The following is a 21,366-nucleotide window of genomic DNA, read 5'->3' on the forward strand; positions in this document are numbered from 1 at the left end:
GGCTTTGGAAACTATATTGTCACATTCATGTCCTCTTACTCGGGCTGTTTTTGTTTAATATGATTCGATTCGACACAGTTTGCATAAAGAAATTAAAACCTAAATCCAAGATATTATGCATTACTAAAGTGTTATAGGGGACTATACGATAGACAAAGCAAATCAAGTTTTGACTCCATATTAAACTAGGGCTGCACAATATATAAATTTTTTTATTGTCATCGCGATATAAACTGCCGCAATAAACACATCGCGAAAGGCTGCAACATATCGCGAAAGACACTCAAGAGATTTTTTGTGTTGGTTGAAAGAAAATATCAGCAGAAAACTGCACATTAAAATGTAACTGTCATTCTTTTTTTAGTGGTGCCTTTTACATTCAATTTCATGTTCAATGTGTTCAATTAAAGAATGTTAGAAATGATTTCCTTTCATTTGTTTTAAATTCAACAAGCAATGTGTTGTATTGTAGCAGAATACTGAAAGCAGCAGAAATGAAGAACTGGGAGCATTTCAATATATGTTTGTCTATCGCAAGTAATATCGTTATCGCGATATTCAACAACATTATCACATATTTCCCCCATAACGTGCAGCCCTATATATTTAACACAATCAGAAAAAACAAACATAGAGACACCTAGGGTATGGCCTGTTTACATGACAAATGGCCAGATGGATATGAGACAGTCAGGACAAACGTCTTTCACACATTCTCAAATATCTGTTACACTAACACGACCCAGATGCACAAATCCTCACACATGGATAAAATATCTTGAGGTTTGTAGCACATGGAGTTTGGCTATGTGTGGAGTTATGTAATCAAGTTAAAGAAGAAGCTTCTAGTGTGACACACTTTTTTATTAAATATTCAAAATTAGCAAGAAGAGAACTTGCAACTGACTGTGGAAAAACACAAGTGAACACTGACCTCCTTGTTCACAGTTTAACATCAGAGACTCGCTTTCCTTTAGTTTGGCTGCTCGTCATTAAATCGGACTCTGATTCGTCATCTTTCCCTTCGCCAGACACAGTCGGATCTGACCGACCACAACCACAAAAATAACCATCGTCCAAGGATGCTCAGACCACAAGCTGACAACAACACTTTTACTGCTCATAGCAAAACAAAACTGATGCTCCAAAGACAAAGAGCCTTTCCAAAACAACAACAACAACAACAACACACCAGCGGGTTTTCAAATGTGAATGTCTTTGTGTGCTTTGGCTGGATGAAGTCACCCATTGTTCCTGCAAAACCTTTATGTTGAAATAATATCCAGACAGTGTCCACCTTAGTGGTAATTAAGTGTCTTCAAGCCTGTGTCTTTCACCAGCCTCATTTCCTGAAACAAAGGATTACCCAAACATCATCTTTTTCATCTCAACATGGCCGGTCATTAGCCCCAGAAATGCCAAAGTCATTTCCACCGCAAAGCATGGCCGGTGCGTGGGCCCTGCTCATTAAAAGACAATGTTTATTTACTGTAAATAGCAGAAGGGACGCTATAGTAACGGATGGGAACACAAAGCTGTGAGCTGAGGTCACAAAAACTGTGATTTGGATCCCTGCCTCGCCTAACAAACACTCAACCCCTTTCCAGGAACCAAAGTGCACATTACTCCAAGAGGGCAATCAGTGAATTATACCTGGCACCAAAGACAAAGAGAGGAGTTCAAGACAAACTACAGCAGTGGAAGAAGTCCTCTAAGCCTCGAACTAAGTCAAAGCATATCAGAACGGGATAATACTCTGTTACAAGTAAAAATCCTGTATTTAAAATTATACAATGCCATATGAAAAACAATCATTGTGAAGAAGGAGAGGTAACTTGATATCCTCAATGTTTACTATTTCAGGCATTGGAAGAAAGAAAGAAAGAAAGGCAGAAAGGAAGAAAGAAAGAAAGGCAGAAAGGAAGGACAGAGGAACATTTGAGAGAAAGAAGGAAATGGATATAAGAGAGAAAAAGGGACAGAAAAAAAAACTGAATGAAGTGGGACAGAAAGAACAAGTCATCCAAATTAAACAACAAAATATGTCCATGCTCTCCAGAATTACATGCAAGTGCTTCCTGATATTCACCACTGTTGAAAGGACTCAGCACTGTTTCAAGTAAATCCATTTTATGATATGACAACGCTATGGTTACATTTTGGTTTCTTTTAGGCACAAAAACAACTTAGGTTTAGGAAAAGGGTAGGTTAAGGAAGCGTAGTCGTCATGGATACAATACAAATCGTAAAGCGACCTACCGTGTTAAAGTTTTCTGCCAGATAGAACGGAGAAGTAAAAAGTGCAATATCTTTCGACTGAAAACGGAAATACTTAAAGCCACTATTTGTTGCTTTAAAGATTTGGGACGGTGGCACCCCCTGGTGGTAGTATCTAAACATTCCCATCATCCCACAGATTCAAGCGACACTCAGATAAACGGACGCAAAGTGACACAAACTTCTCCAGTTTTCACCATAATCGTCTAATTTCTCTGCAGACAAAAATTATGCCCTCAGAAATAATCACAAATATACTTCAATCACATAAACATTCTACACATGGCTTAAAGTGCCTCAAAATTGCACTCAAGTCCAGAACTTGATTAAATGCATCTTCATTACATTACAGAGTGGACAGCTGTTATCTACCAACAGTGTCTTTTTTGTTTGTTTGTTTGTTTGTTTGTGAAATGGTTTTTTTTTTTGTTTTACTGAATGCCAAAACTGTAGTTGTTTGTTTCCAATAGTTTTCTTAAACAGTCATCCTTTATGCCATATGTCCTTCATTACTCAAGCCAAATTATTTTTCAGTTTTACAAGATCTCTGATACACTGTAATCTTAGCCAAGATGTTTTACAGTCAGGAGGGAGATGATGGCTCAATGAATGAGTCATACACCGCTCAGCTTTCTCAATGACATGGTGAGGTGGCCTGCACTAAATCATGTGCTGCAATGGTGTGTGTGTGTGTGTGTGTGTGTGTGTGTGTGTGTGTGTGTGTGTGTGTGTGTGTGTGTGTGTGTGTGTGTGTGTGTGTGTGTGTACTGGTGCATGACTCTCAGTGTTGGTGGACATAAATCAGTGACTTTGAGACAAGATTTTAAAGAAATATGTTTCAATGCACCGCCTTGGTGTACCTACTTTCGCTAAGCCTGTCTTGGTGACATTTATCTCAATTGGTCATGTCTTACTTTAAAATGTTCTAGGAAGCATCGGAAGTAAACTTGTTGTGTTCAACTTTGTAGCCATACAGAAGGAGATAAAGGAGACTTTCCGGCAGAGAAAATGTGATTTGGATTTCTTTATACATAACTCTGGAACCACAAAACAAAAACATGGACATAAAAATTAAAATAAAATCACTAGTTCTTGTAGTTATACTTTTGGATGCATTTTCCTTTTAAAGGAACATGTGAAGAGAGTACACACTGAACACAATCCACGGCCAATGCAGAAAGCTCTCTCGCAGCGGAGGTCCTGGCTTCATGGTTACCTCGCCTAATAACTGACTGTTTAACAGCTTGGAGAATATACCCCGTCCTGCAGCATGCCCACTGCGCTCACTTCAAGGCTGTACCTGCCAATGACGCAATCAGAGGAAGTGCAGAATTAGGGCCAAAGGGTTCTGAGTTCATGGGATGGCTTTGGGGCCTTGCAGGAAACTGGCACCATCTCGCTCCATGTGTGGCCTGATTCAAGCTCTATTTCGTTTATTTCATATGATGGAAACCATACGCCTCCATCACGTGAGACAGGCGGGCATGATGCTCGTGGCTATAAGTTAATGAAGGAGGAGCGAGTAGAGGAATGACGACAGGCAGGACAAGGCCAATGCTCAGTCGCAAAAGAATGAATTCAGAGAAAAAAAACGAAACGTGAGAAAACAAGAGGGAGAGTGATAAAAGCTAAATCATTTAAAGATTTGAGAGGTGGAGAGAAAGCAATGACGGATGAACTGTAAAAGCCAGTAACCCCTGTCACATCGTCCACAGAGAGCCAGGAACCTCTCAGCGAGTGTGACATGGGCCAGATCATCCACGTAAAAATGGGAAGGAGAGAAAAAAGAAATATTTCTGACATAGCTTTGTATCACATCCAACAAAAGGCATTGTCAAATTATGAGGCAACCAAGATTGCAGCATCCAGCAGCTCAGGCTCCAACTGTCTGCCGCCTCGTTGTGGGGGAGTGAGGCAGAACTTTTATTTTCTACACAAAAATCAAATTCATCTTTCAGATCCGCTTTGATCCAATGACAGGTTTATGAGTTTCCATTAGACTGAACTGCATTTCGTTGTCTTCGTACTTGTACTCTGCACAATGACAATAAAGTTGAATCTAATCTAATCTAATTTAGACACATTAAAAAAGCAAAGAGGCAAGAAGTAGAAAATGTGGGTTTCTGTTAGTTGTATTTTGTCTTAATAAGTGCAAAAATACTGAATGAATGTGCAAGTTGGAAAGATGCAAAGAACTTTTGTAGTTGTTCACTTTCTTGAAACAGAGAGTGGTCTGTCAGCTTTGCAAATAATTGTGGAACAGACACAGAGAGCATGGCCAAACTGCCCACTCCTCATGCTACGATAATGACATCTCACTGACTGATAGTAAAGGTAGAGAAATAAACACTTCCAAAATGGTTTTCAGATGAGCTGAGGTCAGACAGGCATGCAGCCCGCAGCAGCATCGTCCCGCCCTGCAGCCCTGCCCCCTCCCATGAGCCCGGAGGCCCCACTCGGCTCTGCACAGACTCAGCGCTTGCTGCAGTTACACAAACAGGTCGTATTTCCAGAAAACTACATCAACAATGAGAGATGGGGAGCGGGAATGGACTTACTCAGTTTAGGGATTTGGGGCCCAACGGAGTGACTTGGGCTTTGGTTACAAAGCAAAACATCAGAGCTTAAGCACCCCAAAACGTTGCAGCTCTCTAGTAAGTGTGTGTGTGTGTGTGTGTGTGTGTGTGTGTGGCCCACTGTTTAATAACCCTCACATTAGCATCCATAATTTGATAGCCTGCCTACGCTCAACTTTGAAGGAAACACACCATCAGCAAAAAGAAGTCAGTTCAAAGAGAGAATGTAGGAGAGCAGGACAAGAACAACAAAAGAAATACTTTATCCAATGAAAGATATGATTGAACGGCTGTTTGTCTTCAGTCAGCTGCCATTCAACTGGAAGACGTGATTACAAAGTACAGCACTTCGCAATATAACCATACAGTATTTGAATCTTATTTTCTTTTAAACAATGTTGCACCACAAGAAGTCTCTTTCATTCAGCATTTTCAATATTGAAGTCGACTCTCAGCTGCAAGGATCTGGATCTGAGTTTCTGTTTCCGAAACCACATCTGATCGATGTCTAGAGACCTCCCACTGGTTGCTTCAGGTGCCAATAAAAATGTGAAAACCACTACAAAGACCCCTAGTGCTGAAGGAGCACTAGCAAGTACTTCAAAGAAAAACAAACAGCTGAATGTCGCCAGTTAGAGAAAACCAGAAATAAAATAAATAGTGGACATTTTCCCTTTGATAAGAAGCTGTGAAAATAAACCAAAAAAAAAAGGTATTTAAATGGCAATAAAGACTACCATTTTCTGTTTTGTTTGCATCCTGTTTACAAAACTTTTTATTTACTTGCTAGTACAGCATAAACAGCATCCTGGTTATAGTAAAGAAAGTGGTATACTGTATACTCCTGCATGTAAAATGACAACACATATTAGGGTTGAGGTCATTCCCCTTAAACCTACATTGTGTAATTTTTTGAGTTGATTCTTAGCAAAAACCCCTTTGTTCTTTCACAAATATGTGCTCATTCATGTGTAATTACTTCCACCAACTAATCAAAGTATTCTCGTAAGCGTAGAATCTGCCATTCAGAATCATTCAGAATACATACGAGCGAGTCGCTCAAATGGCGGCAGCCATGTTGCGCCTCCATCTTTAAAATACATTAGCCAAAGAGGGACATACCTCCGCCTTTCGCGCTTTTAGGGCGCTGACACACAGAGCCGGTTATCGGCCGACGGACCGTCTGGCGAGGTCGGTGACTCGAGTCTGTTCGGTGTGTTCCGTGCCGTCGTCCGTCCGAGGAGCCATTGGCCTTCATTTTGGCCGACCCGACATGCTCAGTCGGAGACAGGGCAGTCGGGACTCACCCGGAAATGGCGAGCGGATGAGCCTCTCAAAATCTGACGAAAATCTTTTAAACTGACCTTTGTCGATCTGAAATGAAGACAGATTCAGCAACTGTATGGCCTATTTCTCGCTTAAAATGTTTTCAGAAACACGTTTCGGTGAACTATTTTAGTACAATATGAGATCGTATTCTGAACAAGCCACCATGACATTCTGGCTGTGAATTTCCGGAGAAAAAAGACCCACGTGACGCGTTCGTCCAATCAGACTGTTAGGTTGGCAGTCTGGTTGTAACCTTGGAGGTGCTTACACACCAACCAGACGGCGAACCGTCGGCAGAAAAGCCAGTCGGACTGATCAGCCGGGTCCCTGAGGACCAAAAAAATGCCTCAAAACACACTGAGGCAATGCCGACTTGAGCGTGCGCTCTGCGCGTGTGCAAAACGTAATATGTCTCCATAGCAGCAGGCGGCGCTTCTCTGTATTGTTTCCCAGAAAATGAAAACCAGCAGCTGATAGGGCGAAGAGACGAAGGGAGATTACTCGCGACTGCCGGCAGATTTTAAAGCCTGTTGAAGATGGAGGATCACACCTATTCTCGAGTACATGTAACGGAGTTGCCAAGGAAGCGAAAAAGAGAATTAAAACGACAACGCGACAGGCAAAGCAACAACACCAAAGTTAATATTGGAGCGGCTAGAACAGCTGTGTGTAAACGATGGAGATTCTAAGAGCTAATTCCGGGTTTGGCCACTGTAGGAGTTAAAACGCGCTCGGAATGGGAGGGGCTAGAAAGTAATATTCAGTTGGTTGTCATATACAATTTCACCGCTAGATGGGAGAAATTCTTACACAATGTAGCTTTAAAGAGGGGATTTAGGCTTCAGAGCTGCAACCACCACAGCTGAGTGCTAATGCAAAATCACCTAAACATGCAGATCCGATAAAGGCCACTAGAAGCATGTTCCAAGATAACCCAGATTGTAGTAAAATGACCACGAATACCCCCTCATTTTTCAGCTGTTGTAACAGTCTACTGTCATGCTTCATGTCCTTCTAAAACAGTGTCTGAAATGTAAATGTACTGAACTACAGTTCCTGTTCTGCTGCCAGACAATACCAGGTAGGCTTTAAAGAGCTTGCAGATTTTTAGGATACTTGACAGAAAGCCGGTTGGGGAAAATCTCAATGGGACAGTTCTTTTACAGGCCATGCCCACATCAGCCAAACACATCACCATGTTGGCCACATCCACCGCTCACTCCGCCATATGGACGGAGGACAGGTCTACACCGAAGCACCTCTTGTGTTCTCTGAATGTGTTTTTTTTAACTGTGGACTGACATTTTCTTCCCGACCCAGTGGTTTCTGCTCTGGTGTCACTTGTGGGTAATGTCGGTATAACATTATGGTCATTGTGGAGAAAGCCGCTCTGTGATTTAGGGTTGCTTGTAATAAGAAGCTCTATCATTTAACAGTGGCTTTGAGAGAACATGGAGGGCTGAAAAATATGAATACTGTGACTGTGTGTTGTGTGTTGTGTGTTGTTAGAAGGTTAGACTGCCTAAAGCCCAGTTTGGACCAAAGATTTGTGACAAGACGATTTTAGAACGTCGCAGGGAAAAGTTTCAGCGCTCTAAGCTCGACTCAAACCACCTCATGGGCTCGCTGCGTCTCAGCTGTTTAAGTCGCAGAGGCTGGTTTTAGAACGTAAGGGACGTCACCTGCTTCAACAGCCAATAGAGAAGTCAGCTGGTAAAGTCAGCTATAAACTATGAAAATAAAATGATCCATAATCCATTTTATTTTTATGTTACAAACAGCTAGTCGAAATGGCAGTCTTAGACGGAGCGTCAACGACCGCCAGAAAATCACGGTAACATTATATGGTCAAGCGAGATAGAGAGTGACTGAAGAGAGGGAGCGCCCAGCGGCATTAGAACAAAGCAGTGAATCAGAGAAAGAAAACGCATTTTTGCCGATTCATCACTAGAAATGCAACTGTAGCAAGCATCTCAATATCACTAACACTAAATGATATATCCAGCTATAAAAAAAAAGCCTGAAAGTCAGAAGTTAGAACGTACAGAAGTACAAAGAGGTGTTGTTATGGAGATGATACACCGTCTCGTTGCATTGGTGTGAACTGGCAGGTTTTAGAACGCTGCAGACCGGCTCATTGCGAGAAGTTGCAAATTTCAACTCGTCTTGTCGCGAATCTTTGATCTAAACTGGGCTTTAAAGAGATGTATACAAATTTGAAAAACAAATTTGAAAAACACGGTTATATAATCTAATCTTGTAGTTGAGCTTTTTTTGTAACTTCACAGGTGATTCTTCAACCTGATTATTTTTTACAGTGTACAAGTAGTATTTAAAAAAATATATCTTTTGAACAAAATATGCACTGCTCAGAAAGTGGAAAATTCTGAATGGAAACCTAAAAAATATGATCACTTGTATGATTTGCTCAGAACAATAATTCATATCCAAGGGTGAGCGCAAACCGCAAGCAGAATGTTCAATTACAAAATGATACACTTTTTCTCCAAAGTCAGCAAGACAAAATACAAAAACCGACGGGATGCTCTCTGAGGTAGGTAACAATGGAAATGCCTTCTGTTATGCAGCATAATGGGTGTTGGAGTTCCTTCTGGGTGGCCCACCACATCTGCGGTCCGATGCGGGGGTGTGGTCTGTCAGTCTGAATGACAACACGCCAGCCTGGTCAGGAAGAAGAGGAAGTTTTTCTGCCAAAATCTGTCCAGACACACACACTCCAGACATGAGGATGGCACGCTCTTCTACCTCAGAGCAGCCTAAAGTCAAGACGAAACATCAAGAGGAGCTTTCTGACATCTGGGTCGTGAATCACATCACTTACTGAAAGCAGTAATCAACACCAGACAATGGCTTTAAATTACTACACAAACAGTTGTGTTTAGGGTAATCTAGAGGAAGTGCTGGAAAGGGAAACTGATTCTGGAAGAATCTGTGCTGCACAGGAGTCATCAGGGACCAAAGAGATGATTTTGTTACTCCAAACAGCAAAAACATTTTGTTATCAAACTGCTGTGTGCTCTGCAGAGACGGGTAACAGAAAACTGTTGAAGTGATCACGTATTCTTTCATCCTGTACTTCATTCTAAACAAAACTAAACAAAATACACATACTCAAAGAAAGTTATAGGATTCACTTTTTTGACAATTTGACAGTGAAACCTACACACTGGACCTCTACACCAAAAGATGCATCAAAAAAAGCTGGCTGCATCATAAAAGACCCCACGCACCCCTCCCACAGATTGTTGACCCCCAGCATCCGGGCCAACACTACCAGACTGCCAGACTCAGCAGATTACAAATGACCTACTTTATGCGTGCAGACACACGCACTTTAGGCTAACATTTTACATTCTAACCATAATCTTTTACTACTGCTTTTTAAGACATAAAATTGCTTCTATTCCTTTTAACATACTGTGTCTATTGCAATACGGCCCTGTATTTTGTACTTTTCTTTACATGCCTATAAGGAGAGGTAATGCCAATAAAAGCATGGTCATACCTGCCATACATGGCAAGTTGAAAACATATGGAGTCACTGAATACAGACCATAGAAATAAAATGGATACAAAGGCTATTCCTATTCAAATCAACGTAGCAGAATGGTCAGAGTGGCAGCCGTTTGCAGCTGTACCATTGCCATGGCAATGTATAAACTTCCATATAAACCGACTTGCGGTAAGCACGGTGGTAAGTCGCGGAAGTGAGGTTTTGCAGTAATGGACAAACGAGCAGTGGAGTAGTAACATTACGAGGCAGAGAGCCAGCCGCTAAATGAGTCAGATTTCACAAGTGAATGCTTCATCCACACAAAGCACATTGCTATCGCCAGATGAGTGACAGGTTTGTGCGGCTAATTTTCTGCGACAGGTGGGGCACAGAGTCAGCAAGCTAACGTTAGCCAACTAACAAGACGTCCACTGGTTGGTTGGCCGGCTGGCTGGCCGGCCGGCTGGCTGGCTGGCCGGCTGGCTGGCTGGCTGGCTTGCTTGTTCCGCCGTGCTTTCATGATGCATTGGTTACAAAGAATGAGCCAAACAGCAGGCTGGGTCTAACGGTCTGCTGACAGTCCCTGTCAGTGTCCCTCTTCCTCACTCGCCACGCAATTTACGGCCCCACTGACGTGTGTTGTCACCCTGACAACTACTGGAACAACAATCGCCATTTTGTCAAATGACCATGGAAAATGTTCTAACCATTTTATTTTTATGATACACACTATTGTGAATGTGGGCTACATTAACACAAACTCTGCATGTTCAGAGTAGCTTTGACTCAAAGTGGAGCACCAACATTTTCTGACGTGTGTGAACAACAGAAATACACTTTATCTTATTCATTTTTAATTTAATTAACCATATGCATGCATGGCAAACATTGTGAAGAGCTCTGTAAGGTGCCAGAAAATGAATTTAGTGAATTCCCTCTGTCTGCAGTCTTTGCCACACATGGAAAATGTGATAGTCATTATGAGTCTGACAGAGTTTTGGAGCAGCGCCTCACTGTTCCTCTCCGCTTCAACTCCCTTTTGCAAACCAGGAAGCTGTAAGTTGATCTTGGCAACATTCACAGTCATTTTTCCCCCTTTCATTAACATTTTGGACTGTGAATAACAAGATTTAGGAGGTTTATTACTTATACTAAAAGAGAAGGAATTAGAATCCCAAAATATTTTGTTAAATAGTCCCTCTGTGTTCTGCTGCCGGAGGTGTTCGATGAAACAAGAGACTCACATATAAAAGTAATCCGTTTGTATTATAAGAGTGTGATGTTGTGTTTGTAAGGCTGAACACACACACACACACACACACACACACGTTTGTTTCACTATCTTTGTGGGGACCCGTCATTGACATAATGCATTCCCTAGCCCCTTACCCTAACCTTAACCATCACAACTAAATGCCTAACCTTAACCCTTACCCTCACCCTAACCATAACCTAATTCTAACCCTAATCCTAAAACCAAGTCTTAACCCTCAAACAGCCCTTTAAACTTGTGGGGTCCAGCATTTTGGGCCCCACAAGGCTGTGCAGACCCCACAAGTATACTGTATTCCCTAGTTTGTGGACCCCACGAATATAGTAAAACAAGCACACACACACACACACACACACACACACACACACACACACACACACACAGGAGGGAATACAAATGTAAGATCTAATGGAGAAGCATGTTCCCTGCGGAACAAAGAACTGCAGCTCACCAAATGGAACACTAGCCTTTTCACGGGACACATTAAAGAAACGCAGGTGTCTTGGAGCGCCTTCTCTGTGCTCTGCAATTCTTTTATTTAATTACTAAATCAATGACTCAAACCCCCTGTTTAAACACCCCCTCTAAGGCTCTTAAATATAGGCCTTACTCCAGAAACCCTCCCCTGACATCTGTATGTGGGTCACATCAAGGACACCGGGGTTATTATGGTGTGTGAGAGCTGGAGGGGGACTTTGCTGCTTTCCCTCACTCTAAAAGGTGTCAAGTCACTGACGCTCGGATGATCACAGGCCAGGTTGGAAATAGCAGCTAACTACCAGCACGTGTTGATGCCTGCTCTTCCTATCTAGCCCAAAGTCATGTTTTATTCAGCCTAAAGAAGGCGTAACAGAGAGAGAGAGGAGGGGGTGGAAGGTTTGGACAAAAGTTTACAGGATCCCTCTGAACTGACTGTGATGCTATAATCATCTATTTTGCCGTGGTTTCTCTACAGTGCCCAGTGTTGTAACATGTATTCAGATCATTTACTTAAAGTTGCAGTCCACTGATTTTACATGTCAGTCAATTCATTATTAACTTTCTAAAGTCAATGAGAAACTTACATCATCCGGGTATCACAGTTTGGGTTTGGATTTTCAACGCTAATGCCGTTTTGCCACTCACTCTTTTTTTTGTTTTACCATAACAAATGCTGTGGATAGTACCTGGTACTGTTTTTGGTACCCCCTTGGTTGAGGTTCCAAGCGAGCTGAGCCGATAGGTAGTGGAAAACGAAAATAGAAAACTACAGGTACCAAAAAAAGTGAGTCATGTCATGGCAAAAGACTGCATTACAACCAAGTTGCATTATGGAAGACTTTGGATGTTGACTAATATTAGGGACTAAAAGTCAGAATATCTCAGCCGTTGCTGCTTCAAACTGATTATCAATGACCACTCACTGTTTCTCCCAAGTCCAGATTGCAACGTCACATTTGATTGTTGCTCGCAAATTACAGATAAATGTGCTAGAACAGCAGGGCTTTTGAATTCCCATGCATGGATTGCAAGTACTGTATGGCATTTGTAACGATTTCTGAAATGTGTTGAAATAAATGCGAGGGCAAGTGATCTCGTGTTGCAAATTTGATGAAACAGACCCTTGCATTCAAAATTTTACTTTTTTGACATAAAAATATATTAGTAGTCAAATTTATTATATCGCGATAAACCAACCTGAGATGCATCATCTCGTTTTCAAGGGGTCCTAAATACAAACAGAAAATATCTGAATATATGTTAAAATCATAATATGCAAGTAACTAGCCGTCTGAAGTATGAATTTATATTTTTACTTTTAGATTTTTCCGTGTAACATTGACATCCAAGAAGCTCAGGGAAGGACAGCGTGTGTGTAAAAGTAATTTCCACCCCTGGCTCTGTCATCCAAGGCTGTACTATTGTAAACTGAGAGAAAAAAGAAAAATTATGTGTTCATAAAATTCCTCTGTGATCGGCTGCCATTTGCCCTTTTGGCTACAGTTTTTTGCCTTCAAAAGTTCTGTGGGATTCCTGGTTGAAAGGATTGAATTATAACAGAGATAAGAGTGTGTCTAAACGTCTGAGAGCGTGAGTAATGACTGAAAAACAGCAGTGCTAAACTAATGATTTTCTAATTGCATCTGTGAGTGCAAATGCTCTTATGTCATAAAGGTGTGCAGATAAACAGTTCCAGCTGGATCTTATACCGTTACAACTTCCTCCTCTCTTCTTTATCCACTACCATCACACACACACACTCACATACCCTTATCTCCTCACAAAGAACTCCTCTCATGCACCTCTAAAGCCATCAATCCACTTCCTGCCCTTCTCTCACAACCGGCTGCCTCTCCTCCACCTTTTCCCACTTCCTTTTCACTCCCTTCCCCATCTCCTGGGATAAAATATACCCTCTCGCCCAGCAACCCCTGCTCTTTTAGCTCATTCAGCGTCTTGGTGTTATCTCTCCTCCTGTCTGTCCAACAGTGTGAGATTCTCCCAAAACCAGATACGAGGAAATCCCTCATCCCTGGTCTGTACATCATCTTTTTGTTTACACCCAGAGGCTTAACAGACTGCTCCAAATTCTCTGGGTGAACTTTCCATTCCCTACACAAAGAAAATAAGACTTACTGTAAGTCTGACATGTGAAACCGAGACATGGAGCTGGTTTCTGTAAGCCACAGGCTGACATCTGACTTTATTTCAATCACATTATACTTCATTGTTTTTGGGTGTCTTCTTGGGAAATATAATTTGTCTGCCTACATTTTTCTCTCTCTCTCACTCACACAAACACGCACCCTTACAATATTTCACCTCGTTCTCCTTCTGTCACCACTCAAATTTCTCTATTTATAATTGCTTTGAGGTATGGGGGGTATGAAGGTTTTTGAGACAAATCAAACAAAAAAAATCAAAGTGCATGCTACTGCAATTGAATTAGCACATATGAGCAAAAACACACTTGGGAATCTCCTGCACGTGACTGTATGAAATTAAAAGAAACTATCTTTTTTAAATTATAGTTGCAGTGCAGCAGACATTTTGACTCTCCAGGATCATCATCAGAGCCAAACAGAGCAACAGCACACAGTTCTGTTTATACTGAATGGGCAGGTTAATCAACAAGCAACAGGTGTTAAAGATGTATGCTACCTTTTATTGGAGGAAAACGTACAGTATAAAGAATAAAATGTGTGCTTGAAAATGCTTAAAAATGAATTTAATAATCACATTTTTTATATTTTAAATAGCACCCAATTGCATCACTATGCCAAAAGCCAAGTTTTACTTTTTTGACAGTCAAAGAGAAACTTGCTGGTCTGCCCCATTTTAGCAGGTGACTTCAGTAAGTGTTTTTCCATTTACGTTTGCTCTCTACAACAGTTGTTTATCCCGCTGCAGGTCAATATGTCTACGTCTAGAGGCCAAAGGAACATTTTTGACAGTGTTATGGCCGACAGTGAAGAAGGCTTTGTACGCTTTACCAAATAATAAGTGATCAAAACCTGCCATGAAATTTTAAGAAAGAACGAAGAGGCAGAATTTGAGAAACCACAACACAACTCTGTAAAAAAGGCCAAGAAACCACAGCAAAGTGCATAAAAATCCTCATCAGACATTCTGACACACACACTACAAAGTATCACATGACAGTATGTATTAAATGTGTCAGGGTCTGACAAAAGTTGGCTAGTAGTGTTAACATAACCATGTTTGATTCCATGTTAACCAAGATGGATGAGGTGGTGGGTGAGGTGTCATTATGACTACAGCTGAAGGTGGCTGTGAAGCGGGGGAATGCTCTTTGCCAGAGAAACCCACTGGACCGAACCGATCCCTGGCTGTGCTGACACAGCTGGTTCCAGGCACAGACACCCCAACGCCATGCTCGGCTCCAGGAATGTTCCGGGCCTCGCTGGAGAAACCATAACAAGTGCAGGAAATAGATTAGTGCACTCTAGGTTCCACGCCGGCCGCAAACCTCCTGAGCCCAACCTCTCCAAACCCACGTGTGGGAACAGAAGACACAGCAGCGGAGGGAGAAAGACCCCCATCCAGACATGAGTGCAGATTCCAGGAGGACCTGCTGCTTATTATCATGACTGGCCCTGACTCCTACCTGCTGACCAACATGCCTCCAGTAAAAATCAATACAGTAGTACCACCCAGGAACGCACGGCATGAGAGCCAGTGCAGGATGGTGGTTAATGCCATTTATATAAAATATGGTGTCACTTGTAAATGTAAACTCACTGAATTGTGAGAAATTCTTATTCTAATATACCTTGATATTCTCACATAGTCATTCATTGTCAATATGCGATGTACAGAGCTTAATCTTCCTTTACAGAGTACCCTTTGGGAAAACTCATTTTGCCACGCTGTTCTGCATTAGCATTTCCTAAGAAAGGCAATTTAATTCAGCCTTTGAAATGTGTCTAATGGCTACAACATAAGTAAAGATATACTGTAGGCCTCAATCCTTTCATGTTTGACTTGCTTGCTAACTTGCTGTGCTAGCTCAAACTGCTTTCATTCAACGGCTGCTGACTGCCAATGACCGATGATTATACCAGCTCTAAGGGAGTTCAGCCAAAGCTCAGGTAAATTTCAATTTTATTCTGATGGCCTTCTTTTTTCAACCCCCCACTGAAAAAGTAAATATGTTTAAAGCTTGAGCACTGTAAATGCAATTCCGGCATGGCTTTAACTTGGCAGGGAGAGAGATGGGAATGGGATTACCAGATGAATTCACTCGGTGAATGTACGTGTGTGTGTGTGTGTGTGTGTGTGTGTGTGTGTGTGTGTGTGTGTGTGTGTGTGTGTGTGTGTGTGTGTGTGTTTTGAGCATTTCCACTTGTATACAAAGAGTGGAAAAATGTTTGTCTATGCATGCATTCGTGTAAAGACACATGATGTATGCTATGTATGCTATGCTATACAAAACTGAGATCAAATCTTGGAATTCAATAAATTGGAGGAGAGTTTTGTAAAGAACTTTCTTGGAATTCATTGCTCCTTTATCTTTCCCAATGCATTGTTATAAGAAAAACTTCCAAGTCCACTCTTTATCCCACAACGTTGAAGCATCTTGCTTTAAAGACCACAGTGTTTTTGCACATTTTTGCCAATTAACTACAAGCCATGTATTCTTTACAATACTGGAGTCCATTTTCCAAGGCATATCAAGAGTTTTAAGACTCATTGACTTCTAATCATTTCAGTAAGGTACAAAAAAATCGACTTGCGGAGATTGCTAATTCATCACAGTGAACATATAGTTACCTTCATAGTTTTCTGTGGTCATGCAGCTGCAAAGAGGCACAAGTGCTTGTGTGAAACTACAAGATCCGAAACAGCCTAATAATCCAGAAAAATACAAATTTCTTTTGTCCTGATCATGACATCTTGTTTGTTGTTCATATTTGATTTCTTATATACTGTATTAATGTGATGCTTTTACCCAAAGTGCTTCACAATTTGGAATATGTCTCCATGTTTCAAACAACTGAGAGGTGATTTTCATTGTGTACTAGAATTGGTGGGAGTCAGTGGCTTCCTGGAAAAACTTCTGGAGCGCTTTAGAAAATGGTCAGCAGTATTAGCAAAGTGTTTGAAATGTGTATGTAAATAGGCTAAGAAAAACCCAAACCCACTGGTATTGCATGCTATGTTTCTTACCTATGTTCACTTGTTAAATGTGTTCTCAGTCATGACTTTATAACAGTCCCAGCTTTGACACATCACAGCAATTTAAACACTATCGGTCTCCTGGGAGAATGCAATGAACTAAAGCAAAATGTGCAGAGAGGAAATAACTGCTTGTTTTCCCCTGAGTACTGAGATTATAGTGCTAATAGTGGAAGAATGAGGGATTGTGATGGTTTGCATGAATGCAGCTCTATTGCACAACAAAGCCTCTGGAGTGGTGAGGCAGACCCTCGGAGTCGGCTCCTCCAAACAGCTGCCGTGTCCCTGAGAGGGCCAACAGCACTCAGCTCAGAGTTCAGCAGCTCGCTCTTCCTACTCCTCCGAAAGTCAAAAGTTCATTTGGATAAAGTTAAAAGTGAGCAGGATTTGGCTCCCGCCCCGCAGCTCTCTAATGTACTCCATGAGCGGGACTTGCACGCGCTCACAGAGAAAGACAAACAGGATGCTTCTACTCGGGTGACTTGGATAAAAGAGATTGTGTTTTAACACAGACTGAATTTCTCTCAGCTGATGTTGTAGTCCACTGCCTCACATCCACTCTGATGGACCTCAGCCGAACTTTGTGCGAATGAGTCATACTGCAGCAACACCCTAAATACAGAGACACAGAGGCTCCTGATTCCAAATCAGTGTTGAATCTAACAGTGATGAAGCACGTGCTCCATCTCCAAGGAAAGTAATAATGATGTGTTTGAGGGTGTGTGTGACACAGTGTTTGCCCTTTGCTGCCAGTTTTTTCTTCTTTATCCAAAAGCATGAATACATGCACTTGATGGCAAACATATGCCTCACAAACCCAACGGCAGCAACTGGAGGAGTGGTGAAACTAACCGATCCTTTATACACTTAAGTATTTGTGATCAACGATCATTAATGCAGCGTGAGAGTAACAAATGTGCATTTATAAAATACAAATGCATGCACTGAAGAAGAAAGGACCATATTGTAGTTGCCACAGGAAAACTTTCAAATTTTAAAGGGTTAGTTTGCCGAATTTACGAAAATACATTTTTCTCAACTTTACAGGAGGTATTAGTCATACAAACTATTTGTTTGGCAGAAAATAAAACCTGTTGACAGTGAGGTCTGTGGATTCCACAGTGTAATGGGGACAATATTGGATTGGATTTATTGGAAGCAAACATGTCAGGGGCAGCTATCTCAAAACCCAGAACAATACAACCAACACTAGCTTCATGGCTTGATACCACTAGAGCTAAGTGCTTGTAATTTGGGTGAACTGACCCTTTAAGCATTTTTAAAGCATATCATTCTGGTCTTGTCTGGTTCACTACCAGTGTACAAGTCCCCTGGGAAAACCTCTGAAAATAGGGTCCGCCTGCTACTTTTTAGCTACATGGTGCATGTGTATTAGTACACTTGTATGCAAACCAAATGCAGTGAACTCTGTCGGCACCACTACATGAAGATATATGTTCACTACAATTTCAGTTTGAGTAACTACACATTTTTTGGAGTCCTGTGAGTCAACGTGTTTAAGTGACTTAATTTAAGTTAATGAAAGAGAGAAGAGAGTTTCTGAAACTTCTTGATCTGGTGAGCTCTGTCAGCAGTCGTTGGGTCTGTGGTAAGGTAGACCTCACAGACTGTCAGCCACATTTATGTTAAACCCAAACCCCGCATAACCATTAGTGTCCGAGCCACATATCAGGACAGATGAGTGTCATGTGTGTTAACTGGAAGATTCAGTTAGACCGACATTCCCATAAATATCGAGGTAATTCAAGGTACGTAACAGCAGAAAAGAGAAAAAGAGCCCACACACTTTGGCTTTAATTCATAACATTTCATTCTGAAAACAATAAAAAAAATGTTATGAATACAGCTCCAAGTGTGTCAGCTTTTCTCTCTTCCACCGTATGAAAAAGGACTTTTCACTCACCGAACCTCTTGTATCCAAAAGACTGTACTTCCTCCTCGTCTGCAAAGTCGTCTGTGTGACATAATCAGAAACATGACAAGAGCAGGTTATATGCACGCTACTGGGGGTACATTGAAGCAATTGGTAGGATTCTACAAACAAAATAAAACAGAAAGATGCGCTCCAGGGCAGCTGCACAGAGCCAATAATTCATAATGTTAACCTTGAGTACAATGATCTCTGTTGAGGCAGCCAACAAGGCATTAGGTTGGAGATAGTGGAGTATCATCTCTAGTCTGTAAGTGTGTATGTGGAGATAGGAGGTCCAGAGAACTGTAAAAGCCACAGGCTGCGGTTTCTTTGGGTTGTTGACAGTAAACCCTAATTACACTCTGCTGCACTACACTGAAGACTGGAGCAGAGCAGAGAGGACATCACTGGTAATGGTAAACAGATGGGACTGAGGGGGGAGACATGTAGGGAGGGATGAGCGGAGTGTGTGTTTGTTGGTGGGGGGTCAGAGGAGGTTCATGTGCTATTTCCCCGTAGTTTATCTTGGTAAAACGAATACAATATTGTAGTTGTTGATGGAACAAATACAGTATGCTGCTTTAAGAGGCTACTGTTTGGAGTGTTAGCACAAATACAGCAGCTAACCAAGTCTGAAAATCACATGCACTACAAGGTTTGTTCACTGATCATCAGTCATGCAGGATCTTTTCTTTACAATGATAAAGTTTTTTGGAAGCAGATGTTTCTCAAATATCACAAATTCAACAAGTTTAAAAAAAAAAATCTTTACCGGATACACAGCCTACTTGTTCAAACATTATTTAGTCTTTTATATTCGTCAATAAAATGCAAATAAGTGGTGTAAGAAAAACTCCAAGTATTTCACAACTTCTGCACCGCAGTACCGTAATGTCATCCAGATGTGAATCGCGCACCACAAAGAAATAGGCACAACAACCTGTAAAGAGTGTAATCGGTTTGTTTGATTAAAACACATGCACTTTAAAAGCGGCTACACGTAAAGGAAACAAACCTTTCATGGCGTTTTATAACTCGTTGAGGACTTGTAGAAGAGATGAGGAGCGCTGTCACTTTCTGCGCATCTCAGCATCCAGTGCAAAAGTGTAAACTTGTTTCACGAAGAACGACACACACTAATAAAAGAAATAATACAACTATAAGTATGTCTTAATGTTGAGTCTTCAGTTTAAAATCCCATTGTCTCTTGCTAGCTTAGTTTCAGAGGAGTTTTTGCAGGAGTGAGGTGATGTTCCCGGAGCCTGAAGGAGGATAAAGTGACGTCTGTTACTACCAGTGGTAAACAGAAAGGCGAGCTGCACTTCCGGTGTCGCTTTCAGAATTAAATCGTTTTTGTTGTTGCGTAGAGAGCAAAGATACAGTATATTTAAAGAATAATGACTGTTGTGTAAAAATACTCTTCACTCTTAATATTTAGCTTCTATGTTGATGCCTCCAAACACAAGATCTCAATTAAAGAAATAATTTGACATTTTGGGAAATGATGCTATGGCCAGCCGTTATAGTTAGCTTTAGCATAAGATTGGAAACGTGGGGGAAACTAGCCTAGCTAGCCATGTTCTCAAAGAAAGGTAACAAAAGTCACTTACCATTAACGTTACCTCTAAAGCTCACTGTTAAACACGCTATGTTATGTTTGTTTAATTTGTACAAAACTGCAAACACACAATATTATGGGATTAACGTTAGCTATCCTTCCTCGAGTTTCTGCTAATGTTAGTAACGTAGCTAAGTTGTAGACTGCTAAATAAATAGTAACAGCTCTGCAAAAGAAAGAATTAAAAAGTGGGCTACATGAATCGTTTTTACACTTTTGTTTTTGTATTGATTAAACAAACAAGATAACGTGTTTTAGATGTCAAACATGGGCTTACCAATAGCACTGTTATATTCAGAGCTTTAAAGACACTTCGCTCTCAAACTGCAATGTACTAATGTCCCACATGCTCTAGCAGCAGGTCATGATTCATGGTTTTCACCGTGAATGTACATGTAAAATGTATGTAAAATGTAATTTAACAATAAAATGATTATAATCGTGAGTTTCAAAGGACTTAAATGTGCTTTTAACGAGTGACTTTCATTAACACAGTGCTGCTTTAACTCTACTGATGTTCAACCCAGTCAAAAAGGACCCACGTGACTCTTATTTTGAAGGAGCGTACCTCATTTCCGGTTTCCCCTAACTTTCTCTTTTTAACTTTACATCGTCATCACTTTCTTCTGGACACAACCACTGTCCAACTCTTCTGTTCTCTTAATGCACCCATGGTCCAACTCAGGTTTTTGAAGTCATACCAGTGACTGTCCCGTCCTCTCCTGCTGACTCTCCCCGTGTCGGGATAGAGGAGGTGCGGACAGGCCCCGGGACGTCGTGCGGTGCTGCAGTAGGCTAATCCAGCCGGAGATGAGATTAAGTTACAGGGGGTTGATGGCAATCGCGTCCCCGGGTAAAATCTGGTACCCATTATAGATAATTTCAAAGGTTTGGGGAGGTGGAACGACACCGAAACGGCGACATTTCAGTGCAGTTCCTGTGTTTTTACATATTCACATCTCATTTCCTTCAAGGATGAAAATTCACTTGATATTCCTTTAGGGCCATTTGGCCTCTCTGTGTTGTGTCCTTTAAAAATAGCATATGTTACTCATGTGGTTTGGGTTATTTTATCAACTGATTTATCACAATAACTCTACATTCCTGTGTTACTACTACAAAAACATTACATATTTTAAAAGACATTTTTCTATTATAAGAGAAAAG

General features: G+C 41.2%; 1 protein-coding gene across 2 annotated transcripts in view; it reads right to left on the reverse strand.

Moving 5' to 3' along the window:
- LOC144537310 (collectin-12-like) overlaps positions 1-19,875 on the reverse strand; it is a 33,681-nt gene extending 13,806 nt beyond the window's left edge. The window contains exons 1-2 of one of the 2 annotated variants that reach the window (XM_078280945.1): positions 19,597-19,875; positions 18,573-18,623 (exon numbers count right to left, since the gene is read on the reverse strand). In XM_078280945.1, the coding sequence (XP_078137071.1) occupies positions 18,573-18,623; positions 19,597-19,603 (58 nt within the window). In that variant the 5' untranslated portion in view covers positions 19,604-19,875. Of the gene's footprint in view, positions 1-2,259; positions 2,289-18,572; positions 18,624-19,596 lie in introns of those variants that run through there. The other variant, XM_078280946.1, reaches the window with a different exon arrangement.
- Positions 19,876-21,366: the final 1,491 nt, after the last annotated feature.

Source organism: Sander vitreus, chromosome 22 (genome assembly GCF_031162955.1).
Source record: "Sander vitreus isolate 19-12246 chromosome 22, sanVit1, whole genome shotgun sequence".
In the NCBI taxonomy this organism is placed as follows: domain Eukaryota; kingdom Metazoa; phylum Chordata; class Actinopteri; order Perciformes; family Percidae; genus Sander; species Sander vitreus.